Source organism: Ranitomeya imitator, chromosome 4 (assembly GCF_032444005.1).
Source record: "Ranitomeya imitator isolate aRanImi1 chromosome 4, aRanImi1.pri, whole genome shotgun sequence".
Classification (NCBI taxonomy): domain Eukaryota; kingdom Metazoa; phylum Chordata; class Amphibia; order Anura; family Dendrobatidae; genus Ranitomeya; species Ranitomeya imitator.
In genome coordinates, this window is record NC_091285.1 from 467,799,129 (window position 1) to 467,821,877 (window position 22,749).

General features: G+C 46.3%; 1 protein-coding gene across 4 annotated transcripts in view; it reads right to left on the reverse strand.

Annotated features, from left to right (window-relative positions):
• The window catches only part of ENTREP2 (endosomal transmembrane epsin interactor 2), a 1,647,307-nt gene that overhangs the window by 1,150,934 nt on the left and 473,624 nt on the right, over positions 1–22,749 (reverse strand). For all 4 annotated transcript variants that reach the window (XM_069765839.1, XM_069765840.1, XM_069765842.1 and 1 more), the window contains one exon: positions 21,522–21,578. In XM_069765839.1, the coding sequence (XP_069621940.1) occupies positions 21,522–21,578 (57 nt within the window). The remainder of the gene's footprint in view (positions 1–21,521; positions 21,579–22,749) is intronic.

Sequence of the window (22,749 nt, forward strand, 5' to 3'; positions counted from 1 at the left end):
TAATAATATTAAGAGGAGAAAAAAGTCTAGATAACGTGAAGTAATTATCCCCCTCTACTCCTCCTTGGTCAGGCCTCATCTGGAATACTGTATCCAATTCTGGACACCACATTTTAAAAAAGTAATTGAATAATTGGAGCAAGTTCACAGAAGAGCTACTAGGATGGTGAGTAGACTGCAAACTATGTCCTACAAGGAACGGTGAAAAGATCTGGGAATGTTTAACTTGCAAAAATGAAGGCTAAGAGGAGATTTAATATCTGTCTACAAATATCTGAAGTGATGTCACAGTGTAGAGGGATCATCCTTATTCCCATTTGCACATGGTAACAAGAGAAGCAATGGAATGAAACTGAAAGGGAGAAGATACAGATTAGATATTAGAAAAACATTTTTGACAGTGAGGGTGATCAATGAGCGGAACAGGCTGAGTAGGGTTGAGCGAAACGGATCGTTCATTTTCAAAAGTCGCCGACTTTTGGCAAAGTCGGGTTTCATGAAACCCCTGTGCGGGGTCGGCCATGCGGTACGCGACTTTCGCGCCAAAGTCGCGTTTCAATGACGCAAAAAACGCCATTTCTCAGCCAATGAAGGTGGACGCAGAGTGTGGGCAGCGTGATGACATAGGTTCTGGTCCCCACCATCTTAGAGAAGGGCATTGCAGTGATTGGCTTGCTGTCTGCGGCGTCTCAGGGGCTATAAAGGGGCGTTCCCGCCGACCGCCATCTTACTGCTGCTGATCTGAGCGTAGGGAGAGGTTGCTGCCGCTTCTTCAGAAGCAGGGATAGTGTTAAGCAGGGTCCATTAACCACCAAACCGCTTGTGCTGTAGCGATTTCCACTGTCCAACACCACCTTTGTTTGCAGGGACAGTGGAAGCTACATGTTTTTTTCCTCAGCGCTGTAGCTCATTGGGCTGCCCTAGAAGGCTCCCTGATAGCTGCATTGCTGTGTGTACGCCGCTGTGCAAACCAACTGCTTTTTTCAAAGCACAAATCCTGCTGTTCCTTCCTTTCTGCACAGCTATCTTGTTTGTTTGTCCACACTTTTTATTTCATTTGTGCAGCAGTCCACTCCTTATTGCTGCCTGCCATACCTGGCTGAGATTACTGCAGGGAGATAGTAATTGTAGGACAGTCCCTGTGTTTTTTTGTTTTTTTTAATTCTCCCCCCCAAAAAAAGCTGTGGGAGATTAAGATTGGCATTTCTGCTTGAGTGCCATCCCTGTGTGTGCCATCTCACATAGTGGGTCATAGAAAGCCTAATTTTTTTTTCTGTTTTTTTTTTGTGGGGTTTCTAAATTCTCCCTAAAAAAAAAATAAAAACAGTGGGAGATTAATATTGGCCTTTGGGCTTGTGTGCTAGTCCTGAGCGTGCCATCTCTCTCTCAAATAGAGGGCCATAGAAAGCCTATTTTTTTTTTTTTATTGGTTTTATAAATTCTCCCTGAAAAAAAAAAACAGTGGGAGATTAATATTGCCCTTTGGGCTTGTGTGCCAGTCCTGAGCGTGCCATCTCTCTGTCAAATAGTGGGCCATAGAAAGCCTATTTTTTTTTTTTTATTGGCTTTAAAAATTCTCCCTGAAAAAAAAAAAACCAGTGGGAGATTAATATTGCCCTTTGGGCTTGTGTGCCAGTCCTGAGCGTGCCATCTCTCTGTCAAATAGTGGGCCATAGAAAGCCTATTTTTTTTTTTATTGGTTTTATAAATTCTCCCTGAAAAAAAAAAAAACAGTGGGAGATTAATATTGCCCTTTGGGCTTGTGTGCCAGTCCTGAGCGTGCCATCTCTCTGTGAAATAGTGGGCCATAGAAAGCCTATTTATTATTTTTTCATTGGTTTTATAAATTTTCCCTGAAAAAAAAACAAACAGTAGGAGATTAATATTGCCCTTTGGGCTTGTGTGCCAGTCCTGAGCGTGCCATCTCTCTGTCAAATAGTGGGCCATAGAAAGCCTATTTTTTTTTTTTTATTGGCTTTAAAAATTCTCCCTGAAAAAAAAAAAACCAGTGGGAGATTAATATTGCCCTTTGGGCTTGTGTGCCAGTCCTGAGCGTGCCATCTCTCTGTCAAATAGTGGGCCATAGAAAGCCTATTTATTATTTTTTCATTGGTTTTATAAATTTTCCCTGAAAAAAAAACAAACAGTAGGAGATTAATATTGCCCTTTGGGCTTGTGTGCCAGTCCTGAGTGTTAGGTCTCGAGTTCCCGCTTCTGCACAGGGGGAATCTCGAGCCATCTCCGCTGTGGTCTCCCATTCTTATCCAGCCGCAGTGGAGTCTGCTCAGCAGAGACGTCGGTCCCAGCATCTTGCTCAGTCTCACTATGTACAGAGAGTTACTGCTGCTTCTTCAGCTTCTGCCATTAAAGTCAGTGCTGGTCAGCAGTGAGCGGACTTCTCTGGGACTAAGTCCTTGTCTGCACACACTGAGCATGCCCAGGGCAAGATCTCCCGTTGGAGATCGAGGGTCATGTGCTCAGGCTCTGCAGCACATTCCATTGGTCCTCTTGGCAGGTCTTGGAAGGGCAAAGTTTCTGTGGCCACTTCCTGTGCTGCAACTATATAAACTGCGCATGACCGCACGGCCATGCGCTAGTGTACATTTGCTTACGTGTGTTTGTTGTGAGTGCAAGTCGTCCTTGGATACCCCTTCCCTATTGAATGTCTGTTCGCGGAAGGTGTATGGTTGCTATCTAGCGCCCGACTTATCCTACAGCACGAATCAGACATTACAGCGTCCAGTTGCTGTGACCGCCAGTACGGCGCCGTGCACTTCCTCTGTGCTTTCCTTACCCAAGCCTGGGTGGTTAGTGGCGTTCGTCAGTGCGGCACCGCATGCACTCTTGTGCCCTAATATTGTTATTTAGCTTCCTTACACACCCAGTTGCGGTGTTGTGCCAGCAAGGGTCTAATCGGACTTCAATCCTAGTTGGGGTTGAGTTCGCTGACTACTTGCTCGCGCTCTATGTGCGGTACCGCGATCCTGTGACGCAACAGGATCGCTTCCTTCACGCTGGGTGAAGTTTAACCCACGTGTGTATACTTATGAGTACCGCCATATAGTCCGTCATTACTTGGCAGCAGGTTCCATCTCTGCACGGTGGACCCCGGGCTGCGAACGCACCATACTCTATCTGTCTTATTATTTGGTGCGTTCCGCTAGCCCTAACATTACACTAGCGCCAGGGTCTGGCTAGTAATGACGGACAAACAGCAATCCTTGCGGTATATCCAGCAGCTGGAGGGTAGGTTGGCGGCTCTTGAGAGCGCAACCTCAGCTGTGGATATTACCGCAGTTGCTGTACAGGCTGCTAGCGTGGCTGCAGCAACCCTGTCCATTGCCACCCCTGCTCCGACATTTTCTCGCCTCCCGCTGCCAGAAAAATTTTCTGGTGATAGCAAATTTTGTAGGGGATTTGTGAGTCAGTGCTCTATTCACCTCGAGCTCCTGGCTGCACGTTTTCCCACAGAGCGGGCTAAGGTGGGATTTATAGTGTCTCTCTTGTCGGACAGGGCGTTGGAATGGGCTACGCCGCTGTGGGAGCGTGGCGATCATGTGGTGCAGAGTGCTCCGCTGTTTCTGAGCACTCTGAAACAGGTCTTTTTAGGACCTCAAGTCACCCATGATACTGCGCTCCAAATGCTGGCATTAACTCAGGGTGAGTCCTTGGTCAGTCATTTTGCCGTCCAATTCCGCACTTTAGCTTCTGAGCTGGATTGGTCGGATAAAGCTCTTATCCCCATATTTTGGAGGGGCCTGGCTGACCACGTTAAGGACGCCCTGGCCACTAGGGAGATTCCTGCCACACTGGAGGAGTTAATAACTGTCTCCACTCGAATTGACCTCCGTTTAAACGAGCGGAGGTTAGAGCGAGCCCAGTGTAGGCAGAGGTTTCGGCTGGCTCCTACCTTCGCCAAACCTCTGGAATCTCCGGTCCTGGTTCCTGAGTCACATGAGGCCAGGGAAGTGTCACAAGCGGGATCTAAGTCCCGGACCGCTTGTGCACTCAAGGTCTGTCATGTTTGCCAGCAGTCAGGACATCTAGCCACCAGATGTTCTCAGCGGTCGAGGAAACGTCAGCGTCTAGTGGTAGTAGGTGGAGGTACACTAGACACGGCGACGTTTGCCTCTAAATTGTCCTTTAAGGGGACAATTACTATAGGCTCATTCTCCCACTCGGTAGAGCTCTGCGTGGATTCTGAGGCGGAGGGAAATTTTATGTCTTCTACCTTCGCCCAACGTCACGCAATACCCCTGGTTATGCTAGCTCAACCAGTAACGGTACGAGTGGTGAATGGGTTGACACTGCCCTCACAGATAACACACCAGACCATCCCTTTTACTCTGTCCATGTCGCCATCTCATCAGGAGATTATATCTCTGCTCGTCATTCCTGAGGGAATTGATGAGGTCCTGTTGGGAATACCTTGGCTACGGTACCACTCTCCTCATATCGAGTGGTCCTCTGGCAGAATCCTGGGATGGGGCGAATCTTGTGGGGGAAGGTGTCAGAGGGAGTGCGTTCAGGTTGCTACTACAGAGGTACCCGCAGATCTTTCCTCTCTCCCCAAGCAGTATTGGTCTTATGCAGACGTGTTCTCCAAAAAGGCGGCGGAGATCCTTCCGCCCCATCGCCCCTATGACTGTCCTATTGATCTCTTGCCTGGTGCTGAGCCTCCCCGGGGTCGGGTCTATCCGCTATCTCTCCCGGAGACGGAGGCAATGTCACAGTACATCCAGGAAAATCTGGCAAGAGGATTCATTAGGAAGTCAGTGTCACCTGCTGGGGCAGGGTTCTTCTTCGTGCAGAAGAAGAATGGGGAATTGCGTCCATGCATAGACTACAGGGGTCTTAATGCCATCACCGTTAAAAATAAGTATCCTTTGCCCTTGATATCTGAGCTCTTCGATAGGCTTCAGGGAGCAAGGGTATTTACTAAACTAGATCTGCGGGGTGCTTACAACCTGATTCGCATCCGTGAGGGGGACGAATGGAAGACGGCTTTTAACACCAGGGATGGGCACTATGAATATCTGGTGATGCCCTTCGGGCTCTGTAATGCCCCAGCTGTTTTCCAAGACTTTGTGAACGATATCTTCCGGGATATGCTTTCCACCTCGGTCGTAGTCTATCTGGATGATATTCTCATCCACTCTCCAGATATTGACTCCCACCGGAGAGATGTTTGCAAAGTCTTCGACCTCCTACGGGCAAACCCCCTCTATGCCAAGTTGGAGAAGTGTATGTTTGAGCAGGAGTCCTTACCTTTCCTAGTCTACATCATCTCTGCCCAGGGATTGGCTATGGATCCTGCCAAACTACAGGCTGTGATGGACTGGCAGGAACCCCATTCTCTTAAAGCGGTGCAGCGCTTTATGGGGTTCATTAATTATTATCGCCAGTTCATTCCGCACTTCTCAGCTTTGGTAACTCCCTTGGTTGCCCTCACCAAGAAGGGGGCGAATCCCAAATTGTGGTCTGAGGAGGTCTCCAAGGCCTTTAACTCTATAAAGTCACACTTCGCTAGCGCTCCCATCCTACATCGCCCCGATGTTGATAAGCCATTTATCATGGAGGTGGATGCCTCTTCTGTTGGTGCTGGAGCAGTCCTCTTCCAAAAGGATGCTCAAGGTCGGAAGCATCCTTGCTTCTTTTTCTCCAAGACCTTCTCACCAGCAGAGAGGAATTATTCCATCGGGGACAGGGAGTTGCTAGCCATGAAGTTGGCTTTCTCGGAGTGGATACATCTCTTGGAGGGAGCACGTTTTCCCTTCCAAGTCTTCACAGACCATAAAAATTTGGTGTACCTGCAGACAGCCCAGCGGTTGAATTCTCGCCAGGCCAGATGGTCCTTATTCTTCTCCCGGTTTCATTTCACCCTCCATTTTCTTTCTGGGGAGAAGAACATTCGGGCCGACGCTCTCTCTCGCTCCGTTGTGTCATCTGCAGAGGAGGAGGAGGAGCCTCGGCTTATTGTCCCCACCGAGAGCTTGAGAACTGTGGCCCCGGTTTCGCTAGAGTCTGTGCCTCCGGGCAAGACTTTTGTACCATCCAGTTTGCGACCGGAGGTTCTCTCTTGGGCACACTCGTCCAGGGTGGGTGGACATTTTGGTACCAAAAAGACATCTGAGTTACTGGCGAGGACATACTGGTGGCCGCATATGGCTCGTGATGTCGCAGACTATGTTCGGGCGTGTGTCTCTTGCGCCAAGAACAAGACTCCTCGGCAACGGCCAGCTGGTTTGCTTTATCCTCTGCCGGTGGCGGACAGGCCCTGGGAGATGGTCGGGATGGACTTTGTGGTGGGCTTACCCAAGTCTCGTAACTGCACCATTATCTGGGTGATCACCGACCATTTTTCCAAAATGGTGCACTTGGTGCCTCTTCCACGGCTACCTTCTGCATGGGCGTTGGCTGTCTTGTTCGTCAAGCATATCTTTCGCCTACACGGTATGCCAGACAAAATTGTTAGTGACCGGGGTCCCCAGTTTGCGTCTCGATTCTGGAGAGAGCTTTGTCGTCTACTCAGTATTGAGTTGAATCTCTCTTCCACATATCATAGTAACATAGTAACATAGTAACATAGTTAGTAAGGCCGAAAAAAGACATTTGTCCATCCAGTTCAGCCTATATTCCATCATAATAAATCCCCAGATCTACGTCCTTCTACAGAACCTAATTGTATGATACAATATTGTTCTGCTCCAGGAAGACATCCAGGCCTCTCGTGAACCCCTCGACTGAGTTCGCCATCACCACCTCCTCAGGCAAACAATTCCAGATTCTCACTGCCCTAACAGTAAAGAATCCTCTTCTATGTTGGTGGAAAAACCTTCTCTCCTCCAGACGCAAAGAATGCCCCCTTGTGCCCGTCACCTTCCTTGGTATAAACAGATCCTCAGCGAGATATTTGTATTGTCCCCTTATATACTTATACATGGTTATTAGATCGCCCCTCAGTCGTCTTTTTTCTAGACTAAATAATCCTAATTTCGCTAATCTATCTGGGTATTGTAGTTCTCCCATCCCCTTTATTAATTTTGTTGCCCTCCTTTGTACTCTCTCTAGTTCCATTATATCCTTCCTGAGCACCGGTGCCCAAAACTGGACACAGTACTCCATGTGCGGTCTAACTAGGGATTTGTACAGAGGCAGTATAATGCTCTCATCATGTGTATCCAGACCTCTTTTAATGCACCCCATGATCCTGTTTGCCTTGGCAGCTGCTACCTGGCACTGGCTGCTCCAGGTAAGTTTATCATTAACTAGGATCCCCAAGTCCTTCTCCCTGTCAGATTTACCCAGTGGTTTCCCATTCAGTGTGTAATGGTGATATTGATTCCTTCTTCCCATGTGTATAACCTTACATTTATCATTGTTAAACCTCATCTGCCACCTTTCAGCCCAAGTTTCCAACTTATCCAGATCCATCTGTAGCAGAATACTATCTTCTCTTGTATTAACTGCTTTACATAGTTTTGTATCATCTGCAAATATCGGTATTTTACTGTGTAAACCTTCTACCAGATCATTAATGAATATGTTGAAGAGAACAGGTCCCAATACTGACCCCTGCGGTACCCCACTGGTCACAGCGACCCAGTTAGAGACTATACCATTTATAACCACCCTCTGCTTTCTATCACTAAGCCAGTTACTAACCCATTTACACACATTTTCCCCCAGACCAAGCATTCTCATTTTGTGCACCAACCTCTTGTGCGGCACGGTATCAAACGCTTTGGAAAAATCGAGATATACCACGTCCAATGACTCACCGTGGTCCAGCCTATAGCTTACCTCTTCATAAAAACTGATTAGATTGGTTTGACAGGAGCGATTTCTCATAAACCCATGCTGATATGGAGTTAAACAGTTATTCTCATTGAGATAATCCAGAATAACATCCCTCAGAAACCCTTCAAATATTTTACCAACAATAGAGGTTAGACTTACTGGCCTATAATTTCCAGGTTCACTTTTAGAGCCCTTTTTGAATATTGGCACCACATTTGCTATGCGCCAATCCTGCGGAACAGACCCTGTCGCTATAGAGTCCCTAAAAATAAGAAATAATGGTTTATCTATTACATTACTTAGTTCTCTTAGTACTCGTGGGTGTATGCCATCCGGACCCGGAGATTTATCTATTTTAATCTTATTTAGCCGGTTTCGCACCTCTTCTTGGGTTAGATTGGTGACCCTTAATATAGGGTTTTCATTGTTTCTTGGGATTTCACCTAGCATTTCATTTTCCACCGTGAATACCGTGGAGAAGAAGGTGTTTAATATGTTAGCTTTTTCCTCGTCATCTACAACCATTCTTTCCTCACTATTTTTTAAGGGACCTACATTTTCAGTTTTTATTATTTTACTATTGATATAGTTGAAGAACAGTTTGGGATTAGTTTTACTCTCCTTAGCAATGTGCTTCTCTGTTTCCTTTTTGGCAGCTTTAATTAGTTTTTTAGATAAAGTATTTTTCTCCCTATAGTTTTTTAGAGCTTCAATGGTGCCATCCTGCTTTAGTAGTGCAAATGCTTTCTTTTTACTGTTAATTGCCTGTCTTACTTCTTTGTTTAGCCACATTGGGTTTTTCCTATTTCTAGTCCTTTTATTCCCACAAGGTATAAACCGCTTACACTGCCTATTTAGGATGTTCTTAAACATTTCCCATTTATTATCTGTATTCTTATTTCTGAGGATATTGTCCCAGTCTACCAGATTAAGGGCATCTCTAAGCTGGTCAAACTTCCTAAAGTTCAGTATTTTTGTGACTCCCTGACAAGTCCCCCTAGTGAAAGACAGGTGAAACTGTACAATATTGTGGTCACTATTTCCTAGATGCCCGACCACCTGCAGATTTGTTATTCTGTCAGGTCTATTAGATAGTATTAGGTCTAAAAGTGCTGCTCCTCTGGTTGGATTCTGCACCAATTGTGAAAGATAATTTTTCTTGGTTATTAGCAGAAACTTGTTGCCTTTATGGGTTTCACAGGTTTCTGTTTCCCAGTTAATATCCGGGTAGTTAAAGTCCCCCATAACCAGGACCTCATTATGGGTTGCAGCTTCATCTATCTGCTTTAGAAGTAGACTTTCCATGGTTTCTGTTATATTTGGGGGTTTGTAACAGACCCCAATGAGAATTTTGTTACCATTTTTCCCTTAATGAATTTCGACCCATATGGACTCGACATCCTCATTTCCTTCACTAATATCCTCCCTTAAAGTGGACTTTAGACAAGACTTTACATAGAGACAAACCCTTCCTCCTCTCCGATTTTTACGATCCTTTCTAAACAGACTGTAACCCTGTAAGTTAACTGCCCAGTCATAGCTTTCATCTAACCATGTCTCGGTTATTCCCACTATGTCAAAGTTACCTGTAGATATTTCTGCTTCTAGTTCTTCCATCTTGTTTGTCAGGCTTCTGGCGTTTGCGAGCATGCAGTTTAGAGAATTTTGTTTTGTTCCAATCTCCTCGCTGTGGATTGTTTTAGAAATGTTCTTACCTCCCTTCTGAGTATGTTTTCCTGGATCTTCTTTGTTCAAGTCTAATGTTTTTCTTCCCGTCCCCTCTTCTTCTAGTTTAACGCCCTCCTGATGAGTGTAGCGAGTCTTCTGGCGAATGTGTGTTTCCCAGGTTTGTTGAGGTGTAGTCCGTCTCTGGCGAGGAGTCCATCGTACAAGTAATTCACAACGTGGTCCAGGAATCCGAATCCTTGTTGTCTGCACCATCGCCTTAGCCAGTTGTTTGCATCAAGGATCCTGTTCCATCTCCCGGTGCCATGCCCGTCTACTGGAAGGATAGAAGAAAAAACTACCTGTGCATCCAGTTCCTTTACTTTCTTCCCCAACTCTTCAAAGTCTTTGCAGATTGTCGGTAGGTCCTTCCTTGCCGTGTCATTGGTGCCAACATGTATCAGAAGAAATGGGTGGACGTCCTTGGAGCTGAAGAGCTTTGGTATCCTATCGGTCACATCCTTGATCATCGCACCTGGAAGGCAGCATACTTCTCTTGCAGTTATGTCCGGTCTGCAGATGGCTGCTTCTGTGCCTCTCAGTAGTGAGTCTCCCACCACCACCACTCTTCGTTGCTTCTTGGCTGTACTTTTTGCTGTCACTTGTTGCTGTGTGCCCTTTTCTTTTTTGCTTGCTGGTATTGCTTCATCCTTAGGTGTGCCATCTTCATCCTCTACAAAGATTTGATATCGGTTCTTCAGTTGTGTGGTTGGTGATTTCTCCATGGTCTTCTTGCTTCTTTTGGTCACATGCTTCCACTCATCTGCTTTTGGAGGTTCTCTGACACTTTTTTCACCTTCTGTGACCAGTTGAGATGCTTCTTTTCTGTCTAGAAAGTCTTCATTCTCTTTGATGAGTTTCAAAGTTGCTATTCTTTCTTCCAGACCCCGCACCTTTTCTTCTAAAAGGGCCACAAGTCTACACTTCTGACAGGTGAAATTTGATTCTTTTTCTGGTCGATCTGTGAACATGTAGCCCATGCTGCAGCTCACCATGTAGGTTGTCACATCTGCCATGTTGCTCCTAGATCCTGCTGACTTGCTGTGTGTTTTCCTTCTTGTGTAATCTACTCAGCCAAGCTCTCTTGCAATAATGCCTTACAGGCAAAAATTCGCGCGAGACGAATGGGTTGGTAGAGAGGGCCAACCAGACCTTGGTCACATATTTACGACATTTTGTTTCTGCCAGGCAGGATGACTGGGCATCCTTGCTACCGTGGGCAGAGTTTGCACTTAACAATGCCGTAGCCGATTCCACCGGTCAGACTCCATTCCTCCTAAATTACGGCCAGCATCCGCGTGTTCCTGTGCCCATGCCTGTGTCTTCTGCTGACTCCAGGGTGGCAGACTGGGCTGTGGAGGCACGGGACATTTGGGACCGCACGCAGGATGTCATTCGGGCCTCCAAGGAGAGAATGAGGTCCTCCGCCGATGTTCATCGGCGCCCCGCTCCGACCTTTGCTCCTGGCGACTTGGTGTGGCTCTCCGCCCGTAACATCAGGCTGCGAGTTGAGTCCACTAAGTTTGCTCCTCGCTACTTGGGTCCCTTCAAGGTTCTCGAACGGGTTAATCCTGTGGTCTACCGTTTGGCTCTTCCTCCACACTTGGGTATCACCGACACCTTTCATGTGTCCCTCTTGAAACCCGTATACATGTCCCAGTTTTCCGAGTCATCTGCCGGGACATCGGGTTCTTCTACGGACGATTACGAGGTGAACGCTATTTTGGGGTGCAAGGTGATACGCGGCAAAAAGTTCTATCTGGTGGATTGGAAGGGTTATGGCCCAGAGGACAGGTCATGGGAGCCTGCTGAAAACATTCGGGCCCCACAGCTCATTGCTGCATTCGAGCGTAGCGAGGCCCAAGGAGGGGGGGGCCCTAGGAGGGGGGGTAATGTTAGGTCTCGAGTTCCCGCTTCTGCACAGGGGGAATCTCGAGCCATCTCCGCTGCGGTCTCCCATTCTTATCCAGCCGCAGTGGAGTCTGCTCAGCAGGGACGTCGGTCCCAGCGTCTTGCTCAGTCTCACTCTGTACAGAGAGTTACTGCTGCTTCTTCAGCTTCTGCCATTAAAGCCAGTGCTGGTCAGCAGCGAGCGGACTTCTCTGGGACTAAGTCCTTGTCTGCACACACTGAGCATGCCCAGGGCAAGATCTCCCGTTGGAGATCGAGGGTCATGTGCTCAGGCTCTGCAGCACATTCCATTGGTCCTCTTGGCAGGTCTTGGAAGGGCAAAGTTTCTGTGGCCACTTCCTGTGCTGCAACTATATAAACTGCGCATGACCGCACGGCCATGCGCTAGTGTACATTTGCTTACGTGTGTTTGTTGTGAGTGCAAGTCGTCCTTGGATACCCCTTCCCTATTGAATGTCTGTTCGCGGAAGGTGTATGGTTGCTATCTAGCGCCCGACTTATCCTACAGCATGAATCACACATTACAGCGTCCAGTTGCTGTGACCGCCAGTACGGCGCCGTGCACTTCCTCTGTGCTTTCCTTACCCAAGCCTGGGTGGTTAGTGGCGTTCGTCAGTGCGGCACCGCATGCACTCTTGTGCCCTAATATTGTTATTTAGCTTCCTTACACACCCAGTTGCGGTGTTGTGCCAGCAAGGGTCTAATCGGACTTCAATCCTAGTTGGGGTTGAGTTCGCTGACTACTTGCTCGCGCTCTATGTGCGGTACCGCGATCCTGTGACGCAACAGGATCGCTTCCTTCACGCTGGGTGAAGTTTAACCCACATGTGTATACTTATGAGTACCGCCATATAGTCCGTCATTACTTGGCAGCAGGTTCCATCCCTGCACGGTGGACCCCGGGCTGCGAACGCACCATACTCTATCTGTCTTATTATTTGGTGCGTTCTGCTAGCCCTAACACTGAGCGTGCCATCTCTCTGTCAAATAGTGGGCCATAGAAAGCCTATTTATTTTTTTTTCATTGGTTGTATAAATTCTCCCTGAAAAAAATAAAAACAGTGGGAGATTAATATTGCCCTTTGGGCTTGTGTGCCAGTCCTGAGCGTGCCATCTCTCTGTGAAATAGTGGGCCATAGAAAGCCTATTTATTATTTTTTCATTGGTTTTATAAATTTTCCCTGAAAAAAATAAAAACAGTGGGAGATTAATATTGCCCTTTGGGCTTGTGTGCCAGTCCTGAGCGTGCCATCTCTCTCTCAAATAGTGGCCCATAGAAAGCCTATTAATTTTTTTTTCATTGGTTTTATAAATTCTCCCTGAAAAAAAAAAACAGCGGGAGATTAATATTGCCCTTTGGGCTTGTGTGCCAGTCCTGAGCGTGCCATCTCTCTCTCTCAGAAAGTGTGCCATAGAAAGCCTATTTTTTTTTTAATTATTCTTTGGTTTCTAAATTCTCTCTGAAAAAATCACTTTTTTTTTAATTTGTTTTCTAAATTCTTCCTTAAAAAATCATTTTTTTGTGTTTCTAAATTCTCCCTGAAAAAATAAAAAAAAACAGTGGGAGATTAATATTGGCCTTTCTGCTTGTGTACCAGTCCTGACTCCTGGGTGTGCCATCTCTCTCTCTCAGATAGTGGGCCATAGAAAGCCTATTTGTTTGTTTTTTTGTTTGGTTTCTAAATTCTCTTTGAAAAAAATCACTTTTTTATTTTGTTTTCTAAATTCTTCCTTAAAAAAATCCTTTTTTTTGGGGGGGGTTCTAAATTCTCCCTGAAAAAATAAAAAAAAACAGTGGGAGATTAATATTGGCCTTTCTGCTTGTGTGCCAGTCCTGACTCCTGGGTGTGCCATCTCTCTCTCCCAGATAGTGGGCCATAGAAAGCCTATTTGTTTGTTTTTTTTTTTTATTTGTTTTCTAAATTCTTCCTGAAAAAAATCATTTTTTGGGGGGGGTTTCTAAATTCTCCGTGAAAAGATAAAAACAAACAGTAGGAGATTAATATTGAAATTTGTGCTTGAGTGACAGTCCTGCGTGTGTGGCATCTCTCTCATTTGGTGCCACCAAAAACAGAGTGTGTAACATTGTGCCTGCTTTTCCTTGCGGTGTCACCAACCTGTAAAGGGGTATCTAAATCATACTGAAGTTATAGCTCACCGTGTAAGTTGTTTGACAGCAACAAATACCGTTAGTTTGGTTACGTTTTTAAAACAATGAGGAAGTCTGGTGGAAGAGGTCGTGGCCGGGGGCGTTCATTGTCAGCTGGTAATGAGGGTAGTGGTAGTGGTGGAGCATCAGGTGGTCGTGGGAAAAAAAATATTGCACCTAAGTCTGGAGCTGTGGAGCCAGGTTCGTCGTCTGGCTACACAAGGCCACAAAAGTTATCCGGGGTTATCCGACCTGCTCCTCAAAGTGCGTGGACTTTGCTCACATATCCGCCGTTCGCCCGTACACTCCAGCCATATGCAGACCTATCAGCGGTCTTTGAACCTTCCCCAGCATCGCCTAATCATAGACGTTGCAACAAGGTGGAACTCAACACTGCACATGCTTCAGAGACTGTGCGAACAGAGGCGGGCTGTTATGTTTTTGTGGGAGGATACACATACACGGGCAGGCAGTAGGATGGCAGACATAGAGTTGTCAGGTGTGCAGTGGTCGAAGATACAAGACATGTGTCAAGTCCTTCAGTGTTTTGAAGAATGCACACGGCTGGTTAGTGCAGACAACGCCATAATAAGCATGAGCATCCCCCTAATGCGTCTGCTGATGCAAAGTTTGACGCACATAAAGGATCAGGCGTCTGCAGCAGAGGAAGAGGAAAGCCTTGATGACAGTCAGCCATTGTCTGGCCAGGGCAATGTACAGGACGAGGTAGCGGGCGAAGAGGAGGAGGAGGATGAGGAGGATGATGGGGATGATCATATTTTTAATGAGGAAGCTTTTCCGGGGCCACTGGAAATTGGTGGCGTGGCAAGGCCGGTTTCAGGTTTTTTGAGGGACACAAGTGACGTAGATTTGCCTGAAACTGCCCCTCAACCAAGCACAACCGCAGATTTGACAACTGGAACTTTGGCCCACATGGCGGATTATGCCTTACGTATCCTCAAAAGGGACACACGCATTACTAAAATGATGAACGATGACGATTACTGGTTGGCCTGCCTCCTTGATCCTCGCTATAAAGGCAAATTGCAAAATATAATGCCACATGAGAACTTGGAACTAATATTAGCAACCAAACAATCAACTCTTGTTGACCGTTTGCTTAAGGCATTCCCAGCACACAGCGCCCGTGATCGTTCTCACACGAGCTGCAGGGGCCAGCAGACCAGATGTGTTAGAGGGGCAGAAATCAGAAGTGGCGTTGGACAGAGGGGTTTTCTGACCAGGTTGTGGAGTGATTTTGCTATGACCGCAGACAGGACAGGTACTGCAGCATCAATTCAAAGTGACAGGAGACAACATTTGTCCAGTATGGTTACTAACTATTTTTCATCCCTTATCGATGTTCTCCCTCAACCGTCATTCCCATTTGATTACTGGGCATCCAAATTAGACACCTGGCCAGAATTGGCAGAATATGCATTGCAGGAGCTTGCTTGCCCGGCAGCTAGTGTCCTATCCGAAAGAGTATTCAGTGCTGCAGGTTCAATATTAACCGAAAAAAGGACTCGTCTGGCTACCCAAAATGTAGATGATCTAACCTTCATTAAAATGAACCACAACTGGATTTTGAAATCTTTTGCCCCACCTTGCCCGGCCGACACCTAGCTTTCCTATGAAAAGGTCTTGCCTGTGGGCTATTCTGAATGACTTTTCCAATCTCGTAATTTGCAGCACCTGATTGTCCAGCATACGACATGTTTACACCTCCCTAAATGGCCAAACTCCCCACACGGGGCCGTGGTATCGCCACTTGGCGCCAGCACCCGTGAGAGTGCTGTTTGTCTGAAGAGGTGGGTGTGCCCGCTTTTGGTCGACGGCACTGCCACTGCGTCCCTCATAGTACAATAAAGTGTCTCTGGCGGTGGTGGTGCGCACCCAACGTCAGACACACCGTTGTAACATGAGGGGCCCTGGGCCTGTACCGCCGGCCACAAGAGAGTTCCCCCACCCCCAGCTCAAACATTGCTAAACCACTTGCACAATTATCTCTCACAGTTCCACCAATGTTTAGTCTATGCGCTGACATCCGTAAATTCCTGCCACTGACAATACCATTGTGTTGACATGTATGATGGTACTTAACATAGTCAGGGGCAGTGTCCTATATTTACCCAAGTAAATACTTTGTGCCAAATTACTAGGTCTGAAGCTACGCAGAGGAGCCCACCCCAGTACCGAATGATTGCACCTTTTGGTGGTTTCGTTTTGTTGTCATGCGAGAGATTAACATGTATTTATTGTTTGGGACTACTAACTGGCAGACACTCATTACAATCGGCCTCCGCTGACAACACCAATGCTGCCCGTGTACCCCTGGAACCAATTATAAATTGCCTACATCCCAATTTTATTATGTTAGGCCTTCGAAGCCTGTCTGCGGTCCCTTCTTTCTACTACTATTCCATTGACCTGTCTACTGCTGCCCGTGTACCCCTGGAACCAATTAGAAAGTGCCTATAGCCCAATTTTTTTTATGTTAGTCCTTCGAAGCCTGTCTGCTGTCCCTACTTCCACTAGACCTCCACTGACCTGTCTACTGCTGCCCGTGTACCCCTGGAACAAATTTAAAAGTGCCTACAGCCCAATTTTTTTTTGTTAGGCCTTCGAAGCCTGTCTGCGGTCCCTCCTTCCACTAGGCCTCCACTGACCTGTCTACTGCTGCCCGTGTACCCCTGGAACCAATTATAAAGTGCCTACATCCCAATTTTGTTATGTTAGGCCTTCGAAGCCTGTCTGCGGTCCCTTCTTTCTACTACTACTCCACTGACCAGACCAATGGTGCCCGTGTACCCCTGGAACCAATTAGAAAGTGCCTACAGCCCAATTTTATTATGTTAGGCCTTCGAAGCCTGTCTGCGGTCCCTTCTTTCTACTACTACTCCACTGACCAGACCAATGCTGCCCGTGTACCCCTGGAACAAATTCTAAAGTGCCTACAGCCCAATTTTTTTTATGTTAGGCCTTCGAAGCCTGTCTGCGGTCCCTCCTTCCACTAGGCCTCCACTGACCTGTCTACTGCTGCCCGTGTACCCCTGGAACAAATTTAAAAGTGCCTACAGCCCAATTTTTTTTTATGTTAGGCCTTCGAAGCCTGTCTGTGGTCCGTTCTTTCTACTACTCCTCCACTGACCAGACCACTGCTGCCCGTGTACCCCTGGAACCAATTTAAAAGTGCCTACAGCCCAATTTTTTTTATGTTGGGCCTTCGAAGCCTGTCTGCGGTCCCTCCTTCCACTAGGCCTCCACTGACCTGTCTACTGCTGCCCGTGTACCACTGGAACCAATTAGAAAGTGCCTACAGCCCAATTTTATTATGTTAGGCCTTCGTAGCCTGTCTGCGGTCCCTTCTTTCTACTACTACTCCACTGACCTGTCTACTGCTGCCCGTGTACCCCTGGAACCAATTATAAAGTGCCTACAGCCCAATTTTTTTATGTTAGGCCTTCGAAGCCTGTCTGCGGTCCCTCCTTCCACTAGGCCTCCACTGACCTGTCTACTGCTGCCCGTGTACCCCTGGAACAAATTTAAAAGTGCCTACAGCCCAATTTTATTATGTTAGGCCTTCGAAGCCTGTCTGCGGTCCCTTCTTTCTACTACTACTCCACTGACCTGTCTACTGCTGCCCGTGTACCCCTGGAACCAATTATAAAGTGCCTACAGCCCAATTTTTTTATGTTAGGCCTTCGAAGCCTGTCTGCGGTCCCTCCTTCCACTAGGCCTCCACTGACCTGTCTACTGCTGCCCGTGTACCCCTGGAACAAATTTAAAAGTGCCTACAGCCCAATTTTTTTTTATGTTAGGCCTTCGAAGCCTGTCTGCGGTCCATTCTTTCTACTACTCCTCCACTGACCAGACCACTGCTGCCCGTGTACCCCTGGAACCAATTTAAAAGTGCCTACAGCCCAATTTTTTTTATGTTAGGCCTTCGAAGCCTGTCTGCGGTCCCTCCTTCCACTAGGCCTCCACTGACCTGTCTACTGCTGCCCGTGTACCCCTGGAACCAATTAGAAAGTGCCTACAGCCCAATTTTATTATGTTAGGCCTTCGAAGCCTGTCTGTGGTCCCTTCTTTCTACTACTCCTCCACTGACCTGTCTACTGCTGCCCGTGTACCCCTGGAACCAATTATAAAGTGCCTACAGCCCAATTTTTTTATGTTAGGCCTTTGAAGCCTGTCTGCGGTCCCTCCTTCCACTAGTCCTCCAGTAACCAGTCCACTGCCGCCCGTGTACCCCTGGAACCTATTTCAAAGTGCATACAGCCTACTTTTTTTCTTTTATTTATAATTATAAAGCCCAGATGGACTACGCTGTACCACGGTAAGAGCTACCCAGTCGTCACTTCTTTTGCAAGAAAAGCCATCCCAGCCCTCCACCATCATGTAAAAATCCGCATTGTCTATGCTCTCAGGCTATCTAATAGTAGAAAGGTGCACCTGACAACAGATGCATGGACCAGTAGGCATGTCAACGAAAGGTTACATGTCCATTACGGCGCACTGGGTTAATGTTGTGGATGCATGGTCCACAGGGGACAGCCTACTAAGTCTGTCTGCAGTCCCAAATAGAAATTGTCCTCCGCTTACCACACCAATGCTGCCTGTGTACCCCTGGAACATTTTATAAACTCCATTGACCAAAATTTTGGGTTTAAAGCCTACTACCAGTGTCTGCCGCTCCAAGGTGTTCTTCGGGTTGCCTTTTCTGAGCTTTGATCTTGAGGCTCTCGTTTAGTATTTTTTTTAAATCTAACTGCAGTGGGGCTAGTACTTGGGTTGGGGCCTACTACCAGTGTCTGCCGCTCCAAGGTGTTCTCCGGGTTGCCTTTTCTGAGCTTTGATCTTCAGGCTCTCGTTTAGTATTTTTTGGTAAATCTAACTGCAGTGGGGCTAGTACTTGGGTTGGGGCCTACTACCAGTGTCTGCCACTCCAAGGTGTTCTCCGGGTTGCCTTTTCTGAGCTTTGATCTTCAGGCTCTCGTTTAGTATTTTTTGGTAAATCTAACTGCAGTGGGGCTAGTACTTGGGTTGGGGCCTACTACCAGTGTCTGCCACTCCAAGGTGTTCTCCAGGTTGCCTCTCCATTGCTTCAATCTTCTGGCTCTCGTTTAGTAGTTGTTGAAAACAACACTGCATGCGGCCTACAAGTTGGGTCAGGGGTGTAGAGACGGTGTGTTCCACTCCAAGGTGTTCCCCAGGTTGCCTCTCCATTGCTTCAATCTTGAGGCTCTTGTTAAATAGTTGTTAAATGGAACAACTGCATTTGGCCTACTAGTTGGGTTGGGGCCTACTAACAGTGTCTGCCGCTCCTTGCTGTTCTCCTGGTTTCCTGTCCTGAAATTCCATTTTCAGGCTCTTGTTAAGTAGTTGTTAATGTTAGACTGCATTTGGCCTACTAGTTGGGTTGGGGCCTACTATTGGTGTCTGCCGCTCCTTGCTGTTCTCCTCCACTGAACAAAGCTGTGCCGCCTGTTTACTACTGCTGCCAATTTCGAACTGCATTTAGACTAATTACTGATTTGGGCCTACTCTCTGTGTCAGCCTCTCATTACAGTTGTCCTCCACTGAAGAAAGCAATGCCCCCTGGTTATTCCTCTTACCAATTTTGAACTGCATTTAAACCACTTTATTCTTTGGGCCTATATCTGTGTTTCCTCCTCATCCTGCCCATTGCCCAGCCAGTGATAGATGAGTCTGCTGGTACATTGACCCATAACGCAACATTCCCCGTGCACGCTACACAGCAAGATTGTGACCCTGCTGAAAGTAAGGTTCCTCTTCCCGCATACCATACCACCTTACACGGGGACAAAGAGGAAGGTGCAGATGAAAGTGCAGGTTCCTTCATCAGGTGGGGGGAGGAATACTCGTTGGCGACGTCACTGGCACAGGGCCCCTCATAGTACGCAAAAGTGTTGCTGCCGGTGGGAGGCGCCCCCGCCGTGCAAACACACCGCCGTACTTTGAGGGGCCCTGTACCAGTGCCAATGCCAACGAGTGGGCCCCCCCTGCTTGCTCAGGATCACAGCACTTGCAAAGTTTAAATACTTACCTTACCTTAAATATTATTATAAGGGAAATTAAGATTGACAAGCTTCATTAAGAAGAATGCATGGTTTTGGCATTAAAATGGGCACTCTAGGTGTTTTCCTGGCCCCCACTCACTGCCGACTATGCTGCCCCATTGACTTGCATTGGGTTTCGTGTTTCGGTCGATCCCGACTTTGCATCATAATCGGCCGATTTCACTCGACCCGACTATTGAGATAGTCGGGTTTTGCGAAACCCGACTCGACTCTAAAAAAGTCAAGGTCGCTCAACCCTAGTGGTGAGTTCTCCTTCAATGGAAGTCTTCAAACAGAAATAGTTTAGTGAATCCTGCATTGAGCAGGGGGTTGGACACAATGACTCTGCAGGTCCCTTCCAATTCTCACATTCTTTGATTCTATGATTCCACTTATTACTCACAAATACAAAGGTAGATAAAAAAGAGAGGGTGGGTAGGAGCTTCCGTGGTGGCTGTACCAATTATGGCTGCCTCATCCTTAAAAGGTCCCTTGCTTTTATAACCCGCTCAATGCCCCCACCTTATTTGACCTAAGACTGATCCAAAGCTCCTTCCTCTACTTGCTCCACACATCCTGCACTTATTTTAACACCTTACATTCCCACTCAAACCTTGTCATGATGACTTCTCTTCCAGGCTTGCAGCACTAATCCGGCCTTACTTGCAAGCAATATACTGTCATTTGACGGCGTTTCTGCACCAGCCCATCACACTCCCACCATAATGTCAGTACATGGAATATTGAATGCCACAAGAGTAAGAGCATCATAATTTTTAATTGCAGGCAGCAGAACTAAAAGTCAAAACCTACGAATAATTTTGTATTTAACATACAAACATTGTAGACATTTAAGTGCAAATTCTGAAAAGTTGCTTTAATATCCAGATATTTTAAACTTTTTAAATCTTTAAAATGTATAGAAGTATCTAACAAACTATCGTAATTTGTACATTTTACATAAGTTCAAGTTTTCTGAGCTTAGTGCTGATGTCAGTAATTCGCATAGCAGATGTCACCATTAAATTAATGCAAAGTCAGTCACTGACATCTATTATCACACTTATGCCAGCAAATAATCATTACCAGGACATAGGTGCGTGTCACACTGGAGGATAAAAGTAAATGATGATTATAAAGAAGGTGATTCAATCTTTAGATTTCACAAAAATCATTTTTAAAGGAATTGCACTTTACTACTTTGTCCTTCAATTATACAGGGCAATTTAGCAGAACATTGTCCTTGATAATTGTTCTACCTGAAAGGGCAGGTCTGGCCTCTTGCAACATGTTGCTGGTAATGAAATCACGTTGGATCAACATATAATTTCCTTACAGATTATCAAATACTTGGATAATCTCCATATATGTTGCTTTGTAAATATCTTAAAAGGGCTATCTCGTGACAAGAACTAGGGCATATCATAGGAGTGTACACTGCATATATGCATGCATACATAGTTGTTTTTTCTCTCCTTAAAGGGAATTTGTCATGTTTTGCTTCCTCATCTGGAAACCGCATAATATAATAAAAAAGAACCTGATTCCAGTGATGGATTACTTAGTTGTCACACATGTAGGAGTGCTGTAGCAACTCGTCCTGCAAAATCAAGCCCCTCACATGGTCATATTGACAGAAACATAAAAAAAAGTTATGGCTCTGGGAAGAAGGTTGGCAAAAAAACAAAACCGCAAAAAAAGGAAAATCCCAAGGTGTTGAAGGGGTTAAGTTTAATAGGATGCGTTCTGTTATTTCTACATAATAATTGCTATATATGTATTGTGTTTGCATTTTACAGCAATTTGCTTAGTGGTTGAACTAAATAGCCGGATATAATTTGATTGTTACTTACCACTAGTGAGAGAGGACGTTTCCAGGCAACGACACCAATCAATCCTGACAAGAGAACCTGTAAAATAAGGAGAAATGTCAGTATATAAAGGACGCTGCTAGTTTTTCTGGCCCTTCTATGGACCCACATGCACTTTGCACATTACTTTTGTTCAAAAGAACGGCACTTATCTGCTGTAACGTTACTGCTATGACAGCAGAGATGTGCAAATTATAGATTACACAGGTAAAAACACTGAAATGCGCCTTTGTATATATATCAAGGATATGTTTAACCTGTGTAACCTTAAAATAAAAATTGCATGTCAAAATCCACATGTTGTTTTTGCAGTCGGCACTGCTCATCTTTTCTCTACAATACATAAAAACATTTCCTAGAACTGCTTCTTTATTGCAAGGTGCAAAATTGAAGCAAAATCATAAATTGTAAGGCAGATTAAACAATGTCCTCATTGAAACTTTCCTATTACCTTACAAGTAAGCTGAGCAACAGTACTCAATGTCAGGCAGCAGCCGCAAAAGCCACCATGATTGAAGGGTGTATAAAAAGAGATAAAATCCTGTGACCCACAACGTATTGTTACCCCTCTATAAATCATTGGTGAGGCCACTTCTAGAATACTGGAACCGGTTTTTGTTTTAATATTTTATAAAGGTAAAGGTAAAGGTACCGTCACACTTAGCGACGCTGCAGCGATACCGACAACGATCCGGATCGCTGCAGCGTCGCTGTTTGGTCGCTGGAGAGCTGCCACACAGACCGCTCTCCAGCGACCAACAATGCCGGTAACCAGGGTAAACATCGGGTAACTAAGCGCAGGGCCGCGCTTAGTAACCCGATGTTTACCCTGGTTACCATCCTAAAAGTAAAAAAAAACAAACACTACATACTTACCTACAGCCGTCTGTCCTCCAGCGCTGTGCTCTGCACTCCTCCTGTACTGTCTGTGTGAGCACAGCGGCCGGAAAGCAGAGCGGTGACGTCACCGCTCTGCTTTCCGGCTGACCGACGCTCACAGCCAGTACAGGAGGAGTGCAGAGCACAGCGCTGGGGGACAGACGGCTGTCGGTAAGTATGTAGTGTTTGTTTTTTTTACTTATAGGATGGTAACCAGGGTAAACATCGGGTTACTAAGCGCGGCCCTGCGCTTAGTTACCCGATGTTTACTCTGGTTACCAGTGAAGACATCGCTGAATCGGTGTCACACACGCCGATTCAGCGATGTCTG